Genomic DNA, 20,599 nt, shown 5'->3' on the forward strand with positions numbered 1-20,599 from the left:
AGGGCTCCCCAGAGCTTGTGTGCAAGCGCCCGGCGGAATCTGAAGTCACCCCCTGGCTGTGTGCCACGCAGGAGGTCTCAGCAGGTGAAAGGAGCATTCGACCCAAAGGGAAACCAACAGCCACCGGAACGCTTCTGGTTCTCCGCCGTCTTTAAGCAGGAAAGCCAAAGAAGCGCATCTTGGACGCAGGATGGGGCCGCAGAACTTTTTGGTTTTATCCATAAAACGTCCCTTTGAAATAGTGGGTGGGAAGCTACCGGAGCAAGCCCCCTAGAAAGGGATCTTCCGCTGGCACCGCCGCCCCCCTCCGCCCCCAGCAGTGACCCTGGGCTCGGGAGGACTGCCCCACCCTCCGGTCCCTCTGGGGACCGGCTCCCGAGGCTGCAGCTTAAGCCGCGCGCCCCTCCTCCAGCCCCCGCATCCTCCGCCGCCGGCAGCCGGCTCAGGGAGGGTGCGGGGCGCGCCCCGGGCGCACAGACTCCCCCCCCGCCCGCCGCCGGGCTGGCCGCGCGGAATCACGGGCCGGAGGCGGGGCTGCGCCGGCGGTGGGCGCGGCGTCCGGGCTGCGCTCGCCGCTCGGGCCGACGCGCGGGCACCCGGGCGCGGGCCGCCAGGGGAACCCTAGCTGCGCGGGGGCCGGGCGCGGCGGCGCGGCCGGAGCGTGCGGGCGGGGTCGGCGGGGCCAGATCCCGGCTGGCGCCCGGGCGGTTCCTACGCTGAGCCGCCGCCTGGCCGGCTGGTTCCTGCGGCGGCTGCCGGGGCGGCCCGGTCGCGCGGCCCTTCGCCATGTACACCTTCGTGGTGCGCGACGAGAACAGCAGCGTCTACGCCGAGGTCTCCCGGCTGCTGCTCGCCACCGGCCACTGGAAGAGGCTGCGGCGGGACAACCCCAGGTTCAACCTGATGCTGGGAGAAAGGAACCGGCTGCCCTTTGGGAGACTGGGTGAGCTTCCCCGTTTCGCGCCCTCCCGCTCCTCCCGGTAGAACGAGCGCTTTTGTCTTAAGGTCAGAAACCTTCCACTCTGTCGTTCCTCGGGCGGATAAAAAAATGCATCCCTAAAGGGCTAAGGCCGTCGTTTTTCATGCCTTCTCGGGTCCCAAATCGAATTCGGGGCGGGAGTGTCGGTGCGGGCCCCCGGGACGGCGGCTGCCTCCTGACAATGACCCGGCCCTGCAGTCCCGGGGGCGTCGGCCTCGGGAGCGGGGAGCCAATGCCGCGCGTTCCCCGGATTCCCCGGTCCTGACGCCCCCAAATCGGGCAGGTCGGCTGGGCAGATCGCCGGGCGGGGCGAGGCTCCGCGGAGCCGGCGGCTGACCATCTTGCAAATTTCCTCCACGGGGGATTCCGCCCTGTCTGTGTTGGCTCGGGAGGGGAGCTTGTGTGTGTTGAAAACCCTGAGGATTCAGCTCCCCGAAGGCTCAGATAAAGCGGCAGGGGATTTGGAAAAGACCTCTGGATTGCGAAAACGGGAGCTTCAGCAGTGAGCCCAGCCCGGGGAAGGGCGGAAGGGTGTCTGATTTTAGACCTTCCCTTAGTTTCACCAAAGAACACGTTTTCACACTTGCGCATTGAATGCAGATTTTACGTGACCCAGGTTTCTCTGCCCTACTGTCTCCGAGGGAGTTCCCTTCATTGACACGGTTGAAGCTGGCGCCCCCATGCCTACATCTTCCCCTGTAGGAAGAGGCAGGGGGAAGGAGAGGACCAACGGCTCCTTTTTAGATGACGTAATCCAGAAGTTGTGCAGATCATTGCCATTTACATCCCACTGACCTGCACATAGTCTCACGGCCTCTCCTCCCTGCATAGTCATCCGGAATTGCAGCCTCACTCAGGGTCGCCGTGTGCCCTGCCAAAATTCCCCTGGGGTGGGCACCCCATCGTACTGCCAAAGATAGAAGGGGAGAAAATAATGAGGAAAAGTCATCTCTGCCTTGGAGGGCATCCCAGAGAGAACAGTTGTATGTCCAGGAGAGGAGACAGTTTTTAGAAATAGGTGTGGTCAGCGGGTTGGAGAGGTTGAATAGGCAAAGACTGAAAATAGCCATTTGGAACTGACTAGCCCTTGGTGAGCTGACAGAGCACAGTTGGGTGGGAGCCTGTAGAATTGTAATGATTTGAGGAATGAAGGGGGTTTCAGCCTAGTCTTCCTGATATTTTTTCTTTGAAATGAGACCATGGACAACTTTTTATTGTTATACAAATTTATGATGTGTGTTGGGGACTCCATGGAAGGGCTGATTCCAACCCCCAGAAACCTTCGAATACAGAGAATGGGCCTGGAGATTGATTCCCTTTTGTTAAACTGTCTCCCCAGGAAGCCCTCAGCGAGAAGAATATCTTCCCTGAAAGAAGAAAACCTGCTTACAGTTGAGAACGTTTATTTCCTCCTTGCTCTGTCTGCTCCCCTGCCTGCCTGACTTTCCTCTTTGGACTGGTCAGTGCCCAGCTGAAAGAGCTTAGGTGGAATCCTAAAATTAAAAACTGACAAAAACGGCTCTTTGCAGGGGTGATCGGCGTTGCTGTGAGGCTCAGGACTAGGGTGTAGGATTAGGGTTAGGAGCAGAGTCCTAGAAGGTCCGAATCCTAAGCAGGTACCATGAAGTCAGCAACTGCTCAGGGAACATTTGCTTTTTATGGGAAAGAAAACAGCATCCGATTGGGAGTTTGGGATTAGCAGATGCAAACTATTACATATGTATAACCGGATCACTTTGCTGTATACCAGAAACTAACACAACAGTGTAACTCAACTATAGTCCAATATAAAATTTAAAAAAAGAAAAATTCTAAAAAGAATGTCAGCCAAACCCCCCCCATACTTCAATAAAATAAACATTTTTTAAAAGGTTAGCATCTTAAAAAACAAAGAAGAAGAAAAAACAAAAAGAAAAACAAAACAAAAAAACCAGCATCCCACAACCAGATGGTTATAATATGCCTTCATTGTTAAGGATATTTACCTTTCACACAGTTCGAAACCCAAGGAGATGGCCCAGCGGATAAAGGCCAAGGAATGCTGCTGCCTTGGTGATGTGAAGGTGGGTAGTTCAGGTGTGAACCAGTCCATCTGTCCAGGGAGATGGTGAGAGCTAGTTAGCGCCTGAAACTTTTTATTTGATTGTATGCTGTTCTCAGATGAATTATTCTTAAACCTCTGGCATCTTCAGTTCAAGCTCCCATTGTTGGGTTCTACTTTGTGTTGCTGAAAACTGCATTTTGTTAAGATGTTAAACATAAATTGAGGCTTTTATAGAGATTATCATACTCAGTGAAGTAAGTCAGACAGAGAAGGATAAATATATGATATCACTTATATGTTGAATCTAAAAAATAGTACAAATTAATTTATTTACAAAACAGAAACAGACACACACATAGAAAACAAACTTATGGTTGCCAAAGGGGAAGGGGGGGGAGGGATAAATTAGGAGTATGAGACTAACAGATGCACACTACTACATAAAAAATAAACAAAAAGGATTTACTGGATAGCACAGGGAACTATATTCAATATCTTGTGATAACCTATAATGGAAAAGAATCTGAAATATATATATGTATAACTGAATCACTTTGCTGTACATCTGAAACTAACACAGTATTGTAAGTCAACTATACTATAATAAATTGTTTTTTAATTGAGGCTTTTGTTTTTATTTGTATCCTTTTGCCCTAATTTTAAAGAGGAGGGGGCATGCGGTACAATCTATGGAAAATGGGTTTCCCTGTGAGAGGACGCACAGAACATCCTCAGGGCTTCTGAATTTACAGACACGGCCTCTTGGAGCATCTAGTGGCCCTCCTAGAAGCTTGCACAGGGAGACATGCTTGAGAACAGCAGGATCGTAGTTCTCCTACCTTCCTTGATGACTGTAGAAAGCAAGGGTAGCAACATCAAAAGCCTAACTGTTTAAGTCCTTACTGTACAGAGATGACTAACTCCATATGTGTTAAGCCATGTGTGCAGTGCAGTGGGGATCCAGGAGAGGCGAAATAGAAAATACTCTCCCACCCAAAGAAGAAAAAACAGAGGCAGCAGTGGTCTTTGGCAGACCTACGATGGCGGTATCATAATAGCCACTGTGGGGAGGGTGAGAATTGCCAGTGAGACGCTGAGCAAAGGGGCGTAGAGGGGCCGGGCCACTGAATCGCTCCCTTTCCAACACCCAGTCCTGAAAGGGGAGAATGACAAGCTAAGCGTGACCCTGCTCTCCCTCCTGTGTGCTGGTGTTGACATTGTCATTTCCCACTTGAGAAATTGTCTGTTCCCCTTCTGAGCCTCTTCTTCCCTTCACAGGTCACGAGCCTGGCCTGATGCAGTTGGTGAATTACTACAGGGGAGCTGACAAACTGTGTCGCAAAGCTTCTTTAGTGAAGTAAGTGTTCTTTACGACCCGTGTTTTCCACTTTTCACCTGAACCTTTTGGGCTTTCATCCTGAAGCACTTAAGCAAAAGTGTGAGGTCGTCTTTAAAGGGAGAAGACACTTTTATTTAAAAAGCCAGCAAAGATCAGCTTTTAGGCCTAGTCCAAACTTGGCCGTACGTGCCTGTCTGTCCCTTAAGTTGAGGCTCCCTAGAAGCAGAGCCTGAGACAGGGCTTCTGGCGGAAGTGATTTATAAGGGGAGGGCTTGCAGGAGAAACGCGCTGAGAACCAAGGGCAGGGCATCTGGGGAAGACGTGAAGCGAGGAGGTGATTTCAGCTGAAGTCTCGCCTCTGCCTGACTCCATGGAGCAGCAGTGAACAGCCCCTCCACGTTCTCTACTCTGACGTCGCCCAGCCACCGGCTTTGGGCGGGACACAGCTTCCCCAGCGCTTCTAGGCACGGGCTGGTCCCCGGAGAAGAGGCGCGCCTAAGCCCCTGGCAGCCAAAGCTCAGCAGCCAGGGGTCCCTCAGAAGGGACACCTGGGCAGAATATACCGGTGTCTACCGCACCACCCACCTCTGAGCAGTGGGCTTGCAGCCAGGTGCCGAAAGAACCGTGTCATAAGGCGGAAGGAAGCAGCCTTATACAGTGATAAGATCTAGGATCAGCAGCTTGGGTTTTAATTTCAGCTCTTAGCAGCTTGGGCGAATGTTCTGATCCCTCTAAGCCTCGGTGCCTCCCTCCTAAAGAGGTTGTGATGGACGTAAAGCGTGTAGCACGGTGACACAGAGTGAGCGTTTGACGCTATGCCTTAGTTTCCTTTTCTGTGAAACGAGGATGATAATAGCAGCTACCTCAGGGTTGTTGTGAGGATGAGTTGAGTTACTTTACAGAAACGCCCGGAATAATGCGCGTGTCAGAGTTCACACTGTATAAATGAAAGGTGGGTGTGGCCCCCCAAATCAGGTCTCCAGCATTCCCTCCACAGTGGCTTGTGAACATGTGTGTGTAGCCAAACGAATCATTTAGGTAAGAAGACACTAGAAGACTTGACCCAAAGCAAAGGCTCTTTTCCCCAGTCGCACAGCTTTCCGGGCTCTCTAACTGTTCACTAGTTTGAGTGCTGGTAGGAATATTTCCACCTTTTTGTTCACTCACCGCCCCCACTAACTTATGTATCCACTTCTTCCTGTGACGGATTTTCATGATTTACCAGCTGTCCTGAAGGAGAACGAGGCTTTCTGAAGTCTTACATATTTTCACATTTAGAGTGCAAACAGTTGTTTCAGCAGAACTAGAAGCAGCACACGATTATTCATCCAGATTGTCCATTTAGAAATTTTTTTTTTTTAATTTTATTTATTTTTGGCTGTGTTGGGTCTTCGTTTCTGTGCGAGGGCTTTCTCTAGTTGCGGCAAGTGGGGGCCACTCTTCATCGCGGTGCGCGGGCCTCTCACTGTCGCGGCCTCTCTTGTTGCGGAGCACAGGCTTCAGACGCGCAGGCTCAGTAATTGTGGCTCACGGGCCTAGTTGCTCCGCGGCATGTGGGATCTTCCCGGACCAGGGCTCGAACCTGTGTCCCCTGCATTGGCAGGCAGGTTCTCAACCACTGCGCCACCGGAGAAGCCCCATTTGGAAATTTTTATAAACTGCTTACTCATTCTTTATTCTATGATGATTTTTTTTCCTAAAGATAGAGGTTGAATTCTGTTTTTGAAGTAGAAAGCAGAGGGTGCTGTAAAAAGTAATGTTCTCTATATTTGCATACTTGGCAGCTATAATAGGGTGAAGAGAGTACAGAGCTGGAGTCGTGAGCAGGTCTGAATAGGTATCCGGACCTCTGTGACCTTGGACAGTACCACTCAGAATCTGTGGGGAGGGAGGTGATCACACCTGCCCTTTGCTGTTCTGCAGCACGCGGCGTGGTCTGTCATGACACCTTATAAATGACGACGTGACTTATGCAGACTAGGGGTTGTCATCATTCTCATAAGCTTCCTTCGTTCTCTCAGGTGTCCTGCAAGGGACTGTAGTAATTCCAGGAGGGAATGATTACCTTTGTCATTTTGTCTCTCTCCCATAGTTTGTATGGCTCAAAAGAGCTCCAGAAAGTTAAAAAAATGTCACCTCAGGTGGCAGTCAGAGAAGACAGCCAGGTTGCCCGTGGCCGTAGCAGTTAGTGTCGAGCCAGGACGGTTCTCCTCTGTACAAATGGGCCCCGTGGGCAGTGTGCCTGGGCATCCCTCGAGGTTCCCAGGGCCTTGATGGGGTTCCATGCTGGACCCTGTACAGTCTGTCATGCCTGTCACTTCCAGGAGCTTTAGAAATTCATCAGGGCCCCATGGCCGTAGTCTCAGAGTGCTCAAGGGCTGTCCTCCTGGCCCTGATTCGAGCTTTCTTTTCCTCTTGTGAGCGTTTCTCACATCTCGTGTGCGATGCGACTAAACCTCCACTTGTGGCTGCTTCCCAAATGGGCCTTTTTTGGAAAGGGAACAAACGCTAGAGATTTCCGGTAGAAACTGGACTGGGTTCTGTACAGGAAATGAGGGCTTCAGATGAAGGGCATTCTGCAGACCAGCGCTGGCCAACAGAAATAGAATGCTGGCCACATGTGGCATTTTAAATTGCTTAGTAGCCCCATTAAATTGAGTGCAAAGAAACCGGTACAATTTATTTTAATAATGTATTTTATTTAACCAAATAAATCCAAAATGTCATGTAATTAATATTAAAAACAACTAATGGGATATATTCTTTTTTTTTTCTGGTGTGTATATTTTACATTTATAGCACAACTAAGCTCAGATATTAAATTTTCATTGGAAGTCCTATGTTTAGATTTCATAAAAATGTGTGGTTGAAAAGGTAGATTTACATATGCAAGTCATTCTGACAAACGTAAAAGTTTTTCAATAACTGTATTAAATACCAAAATATAATTTTCCTTTAATAGTCACATGTACATTGACAAAGCAGGTTCATAACATGAGAAGAATTGACTTGACTTTGAAGCAAAAGCATATCATTTTTAAAACTATGTCCAAGTTAAGTAAATTCACCAACTCATGTGTCAACTCAGTATTATGAATATTGAATTCAGAGGAGGTATTGAATACATTGAAAAGAAACTCTAAATTTATCATTATCAACAAAGTGTTCTTCAAATTTTTCTTTAGTTTTGCAGCCAGTTTGCATAATGTTGTCTGTTACAAGGAAAATCTTATGCATACTGAGTCATAAAACTGTGTAAAATCATTATTACTGACTTATATTATGAAGTTGGAACACAAATTCTCACACCTGTTGGTCTACATCACAAGTAAGATCTTTTTTTCCAACTTCCTTGGAGCTTGAAATTTAGCTTGTTCATATGCAGCGTGGTTATAGGTGAAAAAATGTAAACCACACTGCATTTTTTATCTTTGATTATTGAATGAGGTAATAGTTGCATGAAAAGAACGATTTGACAAGCATTCCTCTTATTTTAAGAAACTGGAGTTTACAGTACGGGGAAACCTTGTAAAACTCTTCCATCTCTCAGTCAGTGAGCATTGGCAAAGAACACAGAATCATTAAATTCATCATCTTGTGTTTCTTTCATGGTTCTATACCTGCAAACCATTGTAGCATTTGCAAGCATATACTGAACCATTTCAACAACTGTATCCATACTGAGTGCAAACGTTCTCAGTATGTATCATGCGGGCTTCCCCAATGGCGCAGTGGTTGAGAGTCCGCCTGCCGATGCAGGGGACACGGGTTTGTGCCCCGGTCTGGGAAGATCCCACGCTGCGGAGCAGCTAGGCCTGTGAGTCATGGCTGCTGAGCCTGCGCGTCTGGAGCCTGTGCTCCGCAACGGGAGAGGCCACAACAGTGAGAGGCCCGCGTACCGCAAAAAAAAAAAAAAAAAAAATGTATCATGCAATGAAGCAGATGTTTCCAATACGTATGGTACAACAAAATAAAGCAATAAAGCAAACGTCAGTCTATTAAAATCCCAGTAAATCCAGATTTTAACCCAACCTAGCTGAAGTAATGTCTGTCATGATAGAAGCTGACTTTTCACATGTAGATGAAATTCTTCTTGGACAAATGTAAAAGATTAGGAAATATCCTCACCACGAGTTTACATTTTAGGCTGCAATTTGACGATAATTTTTTCCTATATTTGGAAATCTTTTGAGGCAAAACATACAAAGTATTAATTGGGCAGCATCTCTTATGTCACTCAACTCATCTAAAGCTAAGGAAAAATATTTCAAAATTTTCCGGTTTTGAATCAATCTTTAATATTGTTAGAAATGCTTTGTATTCTATGGGCAATTATTGATGGCTTAACTAAAGATTGTTCACTTTTTATAAAATATCTTTTTAGTCTTTTCCTCAAAATAATTTCTATTACCACATTTCCATCTAAAAGGATGTTGGTTTTGCGTGTCTATGTAAGAATCCAAGCCACTTTAGAGCTGACCAAAGTTACAAGCTCAGATCCTAAGAAAAATATGTTGAAAGTTTTTTTGTTGAGTTTTTAATTCTGATTTCAGCCGCTAATTCCATTGCTTCTCTTTAGACTATTGAGAGGAAAACACCTATCAAATTCATTATGTATTTGCTGAAAATGTCTCCTTACACAACAAACTTCATTTTTCCTGCCACAGCACATTGTAATTGCCGTTTGTTAGGAAATTTGTGACACGTCTTCTTCTAGTGCTTATTTTTTTCTTTATTGTCTGGTCATAGTTCCAGCTTCTGCATCCCCACTCAATTCCGTGTCAGTAGAATGCCTTTGTTTTAAACTTAAAAGTTTGTCCATACTCATTTTTTTAACTAGAAGACTAATTATACATTATTTACCAATTATGGTTTACCTAGCAATCTCTGTAACTTGGCTGTGTGCATAATAAACACATTATAATGTTTCATCAGTGCCTGGAAAAAAATTCACATGAGCTGAATCCATCTGTTGTCCCCCAGTAGAACAGTGATGCATTTATGTCTAATTCCAGAAGTAGCACACGCGCCTGACATGCACGCCACCCTCTAACAACAACATCTGAGGTCACATGGTAGTTAAAGTGAAAACATCATCTACCGAAACAGTAATGTTGTACTTGGTGGAAACATATTTTACAGTGCTTCCGCTTTTAAATGAAAACCAAACAAAACGGAAAATTCAGTTTCCGAGTCGCATTGGCCACTTTTCAAGTGCTCGGAAGCCCTTGGAAACTCCACGTGGCTAGTGGCTGCCGTATTGGACAATGCAGATAGAGCTGAATGGTCAGTGAGTTAGAAATGTATTGATTTTTTTTGTTCCTTTGAGTTCTTTAAGTTAAATTCCATTGCCTCTAACGTAAAAATAGCTTTATTTAAAAATCTCAGTTTAAAGTTTCTTTTCATTATTTCTGCCATTGGCTCAGAGGCTGGGTTTTGGTGATGAATCATACCCCAGGCTTTAACAGTTCTGCTCTAGATAGAAGAGGGAGTGCAGCTCAGGGGAGGCCTGTGAATGTCTTTGGGCAGGTTTCTCCCTCCTCTGATTCCTGGGGAGCAAGGGTAGCTTTTTTTCTTTCTATTTTCTTTCTTTTTTTTTTGGCTGCACCTCGCGGTTTGAGGGATCTTAGTTCCCCGACCAGGGATTGAACCTGGGCCCTCGGCAGCGAGAGCCCGGAGTCCTAACCACTGGGCCGCCAGGGACTTCCCAAGGATAGGTTTGGAATTAGGACATGGGAGTGATTCAGGGCTTATATCCTGCTTGTTTCTTACTACCTTTGTGATCTTGGGAAATTCACTTCTCTGTGACCCAGTGCCTCATCTGTGAAACGTGATGCTAGCGCCTCCCCCCAGGGGTCTGATTGGAGAGGAGATACAGTGTGAAGCCTTTGTGTTTATTAAGTGCCTGCCCAGGGCCTTTCTTTATATTCCATTATATTATGGGGGTTTTTTTTGAGGGGGGGCAGGAGGTGTGTTTAGTTATGACCACTGGAGTCCCAGGTTCCATTAGAAAGATTCTTCCTTTATTCTGTCACCGAAGCCAGGCTGAGCTAAAGGCAAGAAATGAAGAACGAAAATGTCTTTAGATAATTCCGATTCCTGAGTGTTAGCCTTTTCTCTCCAGAGTTGGGCCAAGGTGGTATTTTTTGCTAGTAATCCAAACGGTTTCCTCAGTTCTCCACTTTGATTTTTTCGGGTGGGTCTAGCTCAGCTACAGCATTTTCGGTGAAAAGATGTTGGTTCAGGATTACTTCAAGCTAAGTTTCCTTAGAGATGCATTGTAAAAGGAGCTGAAGTTCTGGACTTTAAGCCCCTTTTGAATTCACCGGAGCATGCCTATAAGGTCGCGGGTAACAGCTGTGAGCTGCCCCGTGGTGCCTTGGAGGTGTGCCCCGTGAGTGGGATAAAAAGGAGACCTAGCCCTGGTCGTGCCCGGCTTCCTTCAAGAGCTCTGGGGCAAAGCACTGGCTGTTCTGAATAGAGGGACGGAGGGTACTCAGAAGGGAGACTGACCCTCTGTCATCTGCCAGGCTCGTCAAGACCAGCCCAGAACTGGCTGAGTCCTGCACATGGTTCCCCGAGTCCTATGTGATTTATCCAACTAACCTCAAGACCCCAGTTGCTCCGGCTCAGAACGGAATCCACCCGCCAATCCAGAGCTCAAGGACAGATGAGAGAGAATTTTTCCTGGCTTCTTATAATAGAAAGAAAGAAGATGGAGAGGGCAACGTTTGGATTGCAAAGTCATCAGCCGGAGCCAAAGGTGAGTCGGCACTGTTGCCCCTTCTCCCTTCCCTGTAGGTTCCCATTGTGTTTTGTTAGATTCAAACGATGTCTTTAGATGTGTGGCTATTCTAATCTGAATCCTCGGGGGTGGAGACCTCGTTTCATTACATAGTTTAAAATATCTGCGTGCTGGTGACTTAGAAACGTGTATCTCCAAATCAACTAAAATAGAATAAAATAAAATTTTATAAAAAAGTGAAATAAAGTAAAATAAAATAAAAAAATAGAAGTATCTCTAAAATAGAATAAACTCGAGCTGAGGTCTTCCCCTTTAAGCTCCACATCCAACGGCAGGCATTTTCAGCATAACAGGTCTGATATAGAACTCTTTATTTCCTTCCCAACTTCACCCGCCCCAGCCTACTCCTCTCTCCATCTTCCCATGGAGTATATGATTCCACTTCTCACCCAGCCTCTCAATCCCCAAACCCAGGAGTCCTCTTTGGCTTTACAATCTATACCTAATGCATCAGTAGGTCTTGCTAACTGTACCTTCAAAATAAAGCCTGCAATGGACTTTTTCTTGCCATTCCCACTGCTCTCACTTAAACCAAAGCTCCTTTTCTCTCTATTCTGGGTAACTGCAGCACCTGCTCACAGCAGCTCTCCTGCTCTTGGACAGAGTGATGTTTCAAAAACAGAAACGTGATCATGTTACTCCCCACTCAAGACTTACCAGCTGGCTTCCCAAGGCAACTAGAATAAACTCGAGTCCTGCTGGAAGTCTCCGTCACTTGATATTTGCCTGTGTCTCTGATCTCATCTCTTATTCTTGGCCTTGCTCCCTGTACTGTAGCCATAACACCTGCCTAGCATCCCTGAAATACTCTAAATTCATCTCTGTACCTGGAATGAGCTTTCATGGACTATTTTTCATTTCTCAGCTCAGATGTTGCCTTGTCAGAGAGGCTTTTCTTTTTTCTTTTCTTTCTTTTTTTTTTAGAGAGGCTTTTCTGATCTAAAATAACCTCTGTGCCCATTGCTTTCTATCCTTTCTCCTGCTTTATTTTCCATCCTTGCACTAACCTCTTCCCAGCACTCTATTACATATTAGTTTATCTGTTCATCTCCCCCGTAATCCTGCACACTCCATATAAACACAGACGTTCTGTCTTGTTCATCTCTGTACCCTCCCCATAGGCACTTAATAGAGGTATGTTGAGTGAATGCAGGGAAGGCATAAGGTATGTCATACTAACTCAGGCTTAAAATGTAGGCAGCTGCCAATGTAATGATCACATAGACACGGTCCATCTCTGCAACTACCATCATATGCTCTCTTAAAACCCACTCCATTTTGAACTTACTTCTTCTTTCATTGCCTTGGAAGACCATCTGGCCATTGGTTCTCATTTCTGTCCCCGGTCCAGTGGATCTCACCTTCTTTTCCACCAACCGTGAGACAGGAGGGCATCACCTGGAATCTCCTGAAAGTGGGAGAGTTGGACTCTTGCCACAAGCCAGGTACCTCACCTACTTCTCCCTCCCCTCCTGGGACTTCTTCTCCAGGAGAGTCCCCTAGCTTTGTTCTACTAGTAAGTGGGGGAATTGAAAGAGGAAATAGTCATCCAGAGTATTCCAGATTCCTCCTTTGGATCGGGGCTGGAATCAGGATGGCCATTATGAGGCTATCGTGTGTCCTTGTGTCATGGACTTGACTGGTGCCGGAACCATGAGTGGGGCAGGGCCCTGGGTAGAAGGATCTGTCAAGTCGTGGCAGTGATCCCACCTAGGTGGTCCCTGGACCCTCACCAACCCAAGATATAGAGTGATTCTCAGCAGCAGAGGGAGGTCATAAAGAGAGAATAAAATGCCAAACAGGACGTTTTGCTTTGGGAGTTGAGGAGATAAGTGGTGTGGATTTGTTTTGTTTAGGCTGAATGAATGACTTTTATTCTTGTTAAACAAATATTTAGTGCCTACTACATGCTGGGTGTAGTTGGCTTAACTTCACCCTATATCCAGATCAAGCCACTGTTCACCACCTCCACCCCCGTCTTGGATCTGAGTCACCTTCACATGTCACCTGGAGCATTGCTCCCTGTTCTGTTCTTGGCCATTCTGCAGAGTCTACACAAAATACAGCAGACAGAGATCCTGTTAGAGCACAATCAGACCATGTCACATCTGTCCTCAGCACTGCCTCTGGGGCCAGGACAGCACCTGGCGTGCTGCAAAGGTTCAATATATGTATTGAGCGAACGAGTGAATGGATGGATGAATGAATAAGAGAAGTAATGAACGTTTGGAGGGAGATGAAGAGATAAATGAGACGGACATGGTTCTCTTGCCCTCAGGGACCCATAGTCTAGTCAGAAAGAAGGCTAATGATGCATTTATTTCCAGATTAGCTAAATGCTGAGATGGAAACAAAGAACCCGAAAAACCACTGTGACTGCGACCTTGAAGCTCCTAGAAGAACCCCAGCTTCATAACTTAGTGAGGATATAAACAGATATCCTCCAGGTATAGTTAGTGAGGATAGAAACGAACGGTATAAGAAACAGTTAAGAAACACATGGAAACATGCTACGCTGGTGTACAAAACTTACAAAATCAATGTGGATTTTACGTATCACTTTACATCTACAAAGTAAGAAAACAGAACCCTTCAGTGGTTGTGTTGCTGAGTTTGTTGTGAACTGCTCCCTCCCAGTGGCGATACGCAGCCCTTTGAAGCAGCAATAGGATCACACAGAGCAAGGGTCAGAGTTCCTTTGCTTTCGGCTCACTCATCTCATTCCTGAAAATTTACTCCGGGGAGATAGTTAAAAAGTAACAAGGGTGATCTACAGCAAAGACCTTTACCATTGTGTTACCTGTAATAGCAAAATTGTATTTAGGAACAGCCCCGTTGTCCAGCAGTCAGTAAACGTGTCATTTTTTACATCCACACAATGGGATATTTCCTTGGCCACTAGCATTGGGAAGTTAATGCAGATACAGTGAAAATATTGACTGTATGAAGTGAAAAAAGAATATGAGGTGAGTCTGCTGTGATTGAACCTATCTTTGCCATATTACATAAAGGAAGGTAATATGAAAAAATGAAAAGCATTATGTTAGGAAATAAGATGATGGGTAGTTTCAGGGCACTCGTAGGAAAATGCTGTTTTCGGATGATGATTCTAAAAAGAGTGTGCAAGGTGCTGTGGAGCGGGAGAGACTGAAGTCTGATCTGAAGAACTGGCAAGTGAGAATGAAGAGGAACCAGGGAATCTGAGTGCAGTTCTCAAGGGAAATGAAACAGAATGAATTATGTTCATCCAAAAAGAGCGGAAGGGATGTTTCCCAAGTTGATTTGCTGCTTCTTGTTTAAGAGGCTAACCAGGTGGTGGAGGGAGTGATAGAAATGGGGTAGTTGAAAACGGGGCTGGCTTTTAGGAAAGATGAATCGTTAAATTAATTTGCCGTACAGCAGAAATTAACACAACATTGTAAATCAACTATACTTCAATTAAAAATATATTGGAGGGCTTCCCTGGTGGCGCAGTGGTTGAGAGTCCGCCTGCCGATGCAGGGGACACGGGTTCGTGCCCCGGTCCGGGAGGATCCCACGTGCCGCGGAGCGGCTGGGCCCGTGAGCCATGGCCGCTGAGCCTGCGCGCCCGGAGCCTGTGCTCCGCAACGGGAGAGGCCACAACAGTGAGAGGCCCGCATACCGCAAAAAAAAAAAAAAATTTTTACTGAAAGCATGAGACCCAAGTAGAGATGAGCTGTGAATCTAAAGTGTAGGGGGGTGACTTCCCTGGTGGTCCAGTGGCTAAGACTCCGCACTCCCAATGCAAGGGGGCTCCAGTTTGATCCCTGTTCAGGGAACTAGATCCCGCATGCCACAACTAAGAGTCCACATGCCGCAACTAAAGATCCTGCACGCTGCAACTAAAAGATCCTGCGCGTCTCAATGAAGATCCCGCATTGCCACAACTAAGACCTGACGCAGCCAAGTAAATAAATAAATATAAAAAAAAAAAAGTGTAGGTGGGAGGTCCTAGAACTAAAAAGTGAGTCCAGCAAGGTCGCAGGATATGAGATCAACACACAAAAATCAATTGCATTTCTACCTCTGTCACCTATTTATGCCTTGCTCTCCACAATCTGGCCACATCCCATCTTGTATGCTCCAACCTTATTTTCTTTATGCAATTTCCTTACGGACTATTTCTTATTGAAAATTAATATCTCTAATGCTAGTAGATGGAAAAATAATGGGAAGAAAGTAAGGAGACAGGTACTTTTTAAAAATAAATTTATTTATTTATTATTTTTGGCTGCATTGGGTCTTCGTTGCTGTGCACAGGCTTTCTCTAGTTGCAGCGAGTGGGGCCTACTCTTTGTTGCAGTGCACGGGCTTCTCATTGTAGTGCCTTCTCCCATTGCAGAGCACGGGCTGTAGGCGTGTGGGCTCAGCAATTGTGGCTCATGGGCTCTAGGGCGCAGGCTCAGTAGTTGTGGCGCACAGGCTTAGTTGCTCCATGGCATGTGGGATCTTCCCAGACCAGGGCTCGAACCCATGTCCCCTGCATTGGCAGGCAGATTCTTAACCACTGCGCCACTAGGGAAGCCCTATAACTTTTTTTTTAATAGGAGTATAATTGCTTTACAGTGTTAGTTTCTGCTGTACAATGAAGTGAATCAGCTATATGTGTACATATATCCCCTCCTTCTTGGACCTCCTTCCTCCCCCCCACCCCATTCTACCCATCTAGGTCATCACAGAGCACCAAGCTGAGCTCCCTGTGCTATACAGCAGGTTGCCACTATCTATTTTACACATGGTAGTGTGTATATGTCAACCCTAAGCTCCCAATTCATTCCACCCTCCCCTTCCCCTCTGGGTCCACATGTCTGTTCTCTACGTCTGCGTTTCTATTCCTTCCCTGCAAATAGGTTCATCTGTACCATTTTTCTAGATTCCACATATACGCGTTAATATACGATATTTGTTTTTCTCTTTCTGACTTCACTCTGTATGACAGACTCTAGGTCCATCCACATCTCTACAAATGACCCAGTTTCATTTCCTTTTAAAAAGTATTATCATTAAAGAAAACCTAACATTAAAAGGAAATGGAAAAGTTACCCGTAGCCTTACCCAGTTCCTAACATAATTATTTTTATTTTTTCATATTAGTTTCTTTTACATATGGGCAAAGACAGGTTCAATCACAGTGAACTCATTTCATATCTTTTTCATTTCATACTAACAATGAACATGTGGAAGCCAAAGTTAAAAATACAATACCAGTTACAGTCACCCTAAAGAAAATGAGATGCTTAGGTATAAACTTACCAAAACACGTACAGGGCCTATCTGCTCAAAATTACAAAACAACTATGAAAGAAGTCAAGGAGGACCTAAATAAACAGGTAGACATATCATGTTCATGGATTGCAAGATTCAACACAGTAAAGATGTCACTTCACCCCAAATTGCTCTGCAGGCTTTAGGTGATTGGTGTCAAGACCTCAGCAAGGTTCTTGTGTAAACATAAAGCTTCTACTAAAATTCATATGGAAAGGCACAGGCCCTAGAATAGCTTACACAATATTGAAGAAGAAAAGTGGGAGGAAACACTGTCCCTGATCCCAAACTGTATTGTAGAGCTACAATAATCAGTACACTGTGGTATTCGTGGAGGGGATAGAAATATGAATCAGTGGGACAGAGATGTACCCACACATTTATGACCATCTGATTTTTGACAGAGGTGCAAAAGCAATTCAATAGAGGAAGGATAGAATTTTCAACAAACGTTGGTGGAGCAGGTGGATAGCCACAGACCAAGAAAATGAACCTCAACATAAACCTCACCCCTTATACAAAACCAAACTCAAAATGGATTGTGGGCTTAACTGTAAAATATAAAGTTATTTTTCAGAAAAAAATAAGAGATAAAGCTAGGCAAAGAATTCTTAAACTTGATACTGAAAGTATAATCCATAATAGTAAAAACTGATCAGTTGAACCTCATCAAAATGAAAAACTTTTGTTCTGTAAAGGACCCAACCACGAGGATGAAAAGACAAGCTACAGACTGGGAGAAAATACTTCCAAGCCTTATATCTGACAGAGGACTCATATGTAGACTATACAAACAATATTCAAAACTCAACAGTTAAAAAAGGGGGGATCCAATTAGAAAATGGGCAAAAGACAATGAAAACATATTCCATTGAAAAGGTTCTACAGATGAAAAATAAGTAAATGAAAAGATTTTCAATATCATTAACCATTAGGGAAATGCAGATTAAAACCACAATGAGCTATCACTGCACTCCTAAAATGGCTAAAATAGGAAACGGTAACAACAGCAAATGCTGGCAAGGGTCAGGAGAAACTAGATCACCCTCCCAGTGCTAGTGGGGATTTAAATTGGTAGAGCCACTCTGGAAAACAGTCTGGCAGGTTCTTATAAAACTAAACCTGAAATTACATGACCCAGCAACTCCACACGTGTGGGCATTTGTCCAGAGAAATGAAAACTTACCTTCACGAAAAACTTGTACATGGTTGTTCATAGCAGCTCTATTTGTAATAGCCCAAAATGGGAACAGCTCAACTGTCCTTCAGCAAGTGAATGATTAAGCAAAGTGGGGTGAATTGATCCCATAGAATACTACCCAGTAATAAAAGAGAATGAACCGTTAATAAATACAACCCCTTGGAGGAACTTCCAGGGGAGTATCAGTGAAGAAAACAACTTCCAGGGATCACATATTTTATAATTCTATTTATGTAACATTTTTGAAATGACAAAAGTGTAGAAATGGAAAACGGATTAGCGGCTACCAGGGGTCGGGGAGTGGGGTGGGGGGAGGTACTTGTGGCTTTGAAAGGGCAATATGAGAATTCTGTGCAATAATGGAACTGTTCAGAATTGGAGAAGATATTTGCAAATCATATAAGGTACCTGTATCCAGGATATATAAAGACCTCTTACAACTCAGTAATGAAGACAAATAAGCCATTAAGAAATGAGCAAAGAATCTAAATAGACCTTTCTCAAAACAAACAAATGACATAAATAGCCAATAAGCATGTGAAAACATGCTCAACATTCCAAGTCATTAGAGAAATGCAAATCAAAACCATAACAACATACCACCTCCCTCACAGCCACTAGGAAGGCTATAGTTAAGGCAGAATACAACATGTGTTGGCAAGGATGTGAAGAAATGGAGCTCTTGCCGCCCTTTGCTTATGGGAATGTAAAACGGTACAGCTATTACCAAACTATTTTGGAAAACAGTTTGGTAGTTCCTTAAAAAGTTAAACAGTTACCATATGACCAACAATTCCACTCCTAGGTGTATTTCCAAAAGAGTTGAAAACATGTCATATGTTTTCCTATGTTGAAAACATGTTTTCCACATGAAAACTGCAGTACACATCTTCATAGCAGCATTATTCATGAGCCAAAGATATATGTATATGTATAACTGAATAACTTTGCTGTATACCTGAAACTAACACAACATTGTAGATCAACTACACTCTAATATAAAATTTAAAAAAAAGAGCCAAACAACAGTGGAAACAACCCAAATGTCCATCAATTGATTGAACAAAATGTGATCTATCCATACAATGGAATATTTAGTCATAGGAAGGTGGAATGGCATATTGACACATGCTATAACATGGGTGAAGCTTAAAACGCTGTGTTAATGAAAGAAGCCAGACCAGAAAGGGCCCCATATTGTGTGTTTCCATTTATATGAAGCATCTAGAATAGGCAAACCCATAGAGACAGAAAGTAGGTTAGTAGTCCTCAGGAGCTAGTGTGAGGAAGGAATGGGGAGTAACTGCTTGGTGGGTGTGGGGTTTGGGGGGAGGTGAAGAAAATGTCCTAAAATTAGATTGTAGTGATGGTTGCAAACCTCTTGAATATGCTAAACACCATTGAATTTTACACTTTACAAGGGTGAATTTTGTAGGATATAAACAATATCTCAGAGCTGATGCATCATTTATCTAATATTGATGGACACTTTCTATTGGAGTAGAGTTGCTTTGCAATGTTGAGTTAGTTGCAGGTGTACAGCAAAGTGAGTCAGTTATACATATACATATATCCGCTCTTTTTTTAGATTCTTTTCCCACATAGGGCATTACAGAGTATTGAGCAGAGTTCCCTGCGCTCTACAATAGGTCGTTATTATCTATTTTATATATAGCACTGTGTATATGTCAATCCCAATCTCCCAATGTATCCCTCTCCCCGCCCTTTCACCCCTGGTAACCATAAGATTGTTTTCTACATCTGTGACTCTATTTCTCTTTTGTAAATAAGTTCATTTGTACCATTTTTTTAGATTCCACATGCAAGCGATATCATATGATATTTCTCTTTCTCTGAAGTAAGTCTGACTTCCTTCACTCAGTATGACAATCTCTAGGTTGAGGGACACTTTAAATGTATCCAGTTTTTTCTAATACAACGCTGCAGGAATGTTCTTGTACATTTGTCTTTCTGCCCTAACCACCTGATGTTTCTACTAGATATAGTGTTTCCAGTCGGTTTATTGGTCATAAGCAGCATACGGCCTTTACTGTGGTAGCCAGTGACCAAAAGTAGAGCGGCCTTTATTTATGGTGCTTAGACCCTTTGAATATCCATAAAAATGAAATTTCATGGAGCCTGCCATGACAGTGTTTACAATCCTACATGGAGAGAGGGTTGGATAACCCTTGGTGCTTTTGTGGGGAGAGGGGAGAGTGAGAGAGATGGAAGGAGGGAAAGGATGGAGAATGAAAAGCGAGTCGGCCAGTAACAGCCGCCTGTCGGTTTTTACGTGCTGTCAGAATTTCCTTTCTGGCTTTGCAGAGAGCTTTTCCTCTTGGAGTGAACTGGACTGATTATGGTTTGCTTTTGCCCTGTTAGGTGAAGGCATCCTCATCTCCTCGGACGCTGCGGAGCTGCTGGATTTCATAGACAACCAGGGCCAGGTGCACGTAATCCAGAAATACCTTGAGCGCCCCCTGCTTCTGGAGCCAGGCCATCGCAAGTTTGACATCCGGTAATGCTTCCACGTCTGGAGTTTTTGTTTTACAAATCTGGAAAAAATGCAGTGGTGTGTGATGTGGAGGGTGACATGGATTATAGGGAAGTATTGGACTTCGTTTAATGTTCCCCAAGTTGAGTGCAGCTGAACAGGACCGAGCTTCTGTTTTTCTTTCACTCTTTCTCTTGTCTTTCTAGAAAATGTTTTTAAGATGATGAATTTTCTTTTTTTTAAGTATTCTCTTTAATGAAGATGACTTGTGGATCCAAAGAAAGGATATCAGTGTGTGGGGCTTGCTTTATGAAAGCGGCAGAGAGATATGCATAGAACACCTAATACGGTCACAGCAGATCAGGTGATCCTGCCAAAGAGCACGTCCTCACTTTATTATCCGTGTCCCACTTTTTAAGGTTTTCATGAACACACCTCAGGGGTTTGGACT

The 20,599-nt window shown here is 44.6% G+C and overlaps 1 protein-coding gene across 5 annotated transcripts in view; it reads left to right on the forward strand.

Annotated features, from left to right (window-relative positions):
* The first annotated feature begins 612 nt into the window (after positions 1-612).
* The window catches only part of TTL (tubulin tyrosine ligase), a 50,659-nt gene continuing 30,672 nt past the window's right edge, over positions 613-20,599 (forward strand). Inside the window, exons 1-5 of one of the 5 annotated variants that reach the window (XM_067704398.1) lie at positions 807-943; positions 2,976-3,042; positions 4,302-4,380; positions 10,893-11,125; positions 20,037-20,172. In XM_067704398.1, the coding sequence (XP_067560499.1) occupies positions 4,319-4,380; positions 10,893-11,125; positions 20,037-20,172 (431 nt within the window). In that variant the 5' untranslated portion in view covers positions 807-943; positions 2,976-3,042; positions 4,302-4,318. Of the gene's footprint in view, positions 944-2,975; positions 3,043-4,301; positions 4,381-10,892; positions 11,126-20,036; positions 20,173-20,599 lie in introns of all 5 variants that reach the window. The other 4 variants (XM_067704394.1, XM_067704399.1, XM_067704396.1 and 1 more) reach the window with 4 other exon arrangements.

This window comes from Pseudorca crassidens, chromosome 14 (genome assembly GCF_039906515.1).
Source record: "Pseudorca crassidens isolate mPseCra1 chromosome 14, mPseCra1.hap1, whole genome shotgun sequence".
Classification (NCBI taxonomy): domain Eukaryota; kingdom Metazoa; phylum Chordata; class Mammalia; order Artiodactyla; family Delphinidae; genus Pseudorca; species Pseudorca crassidens.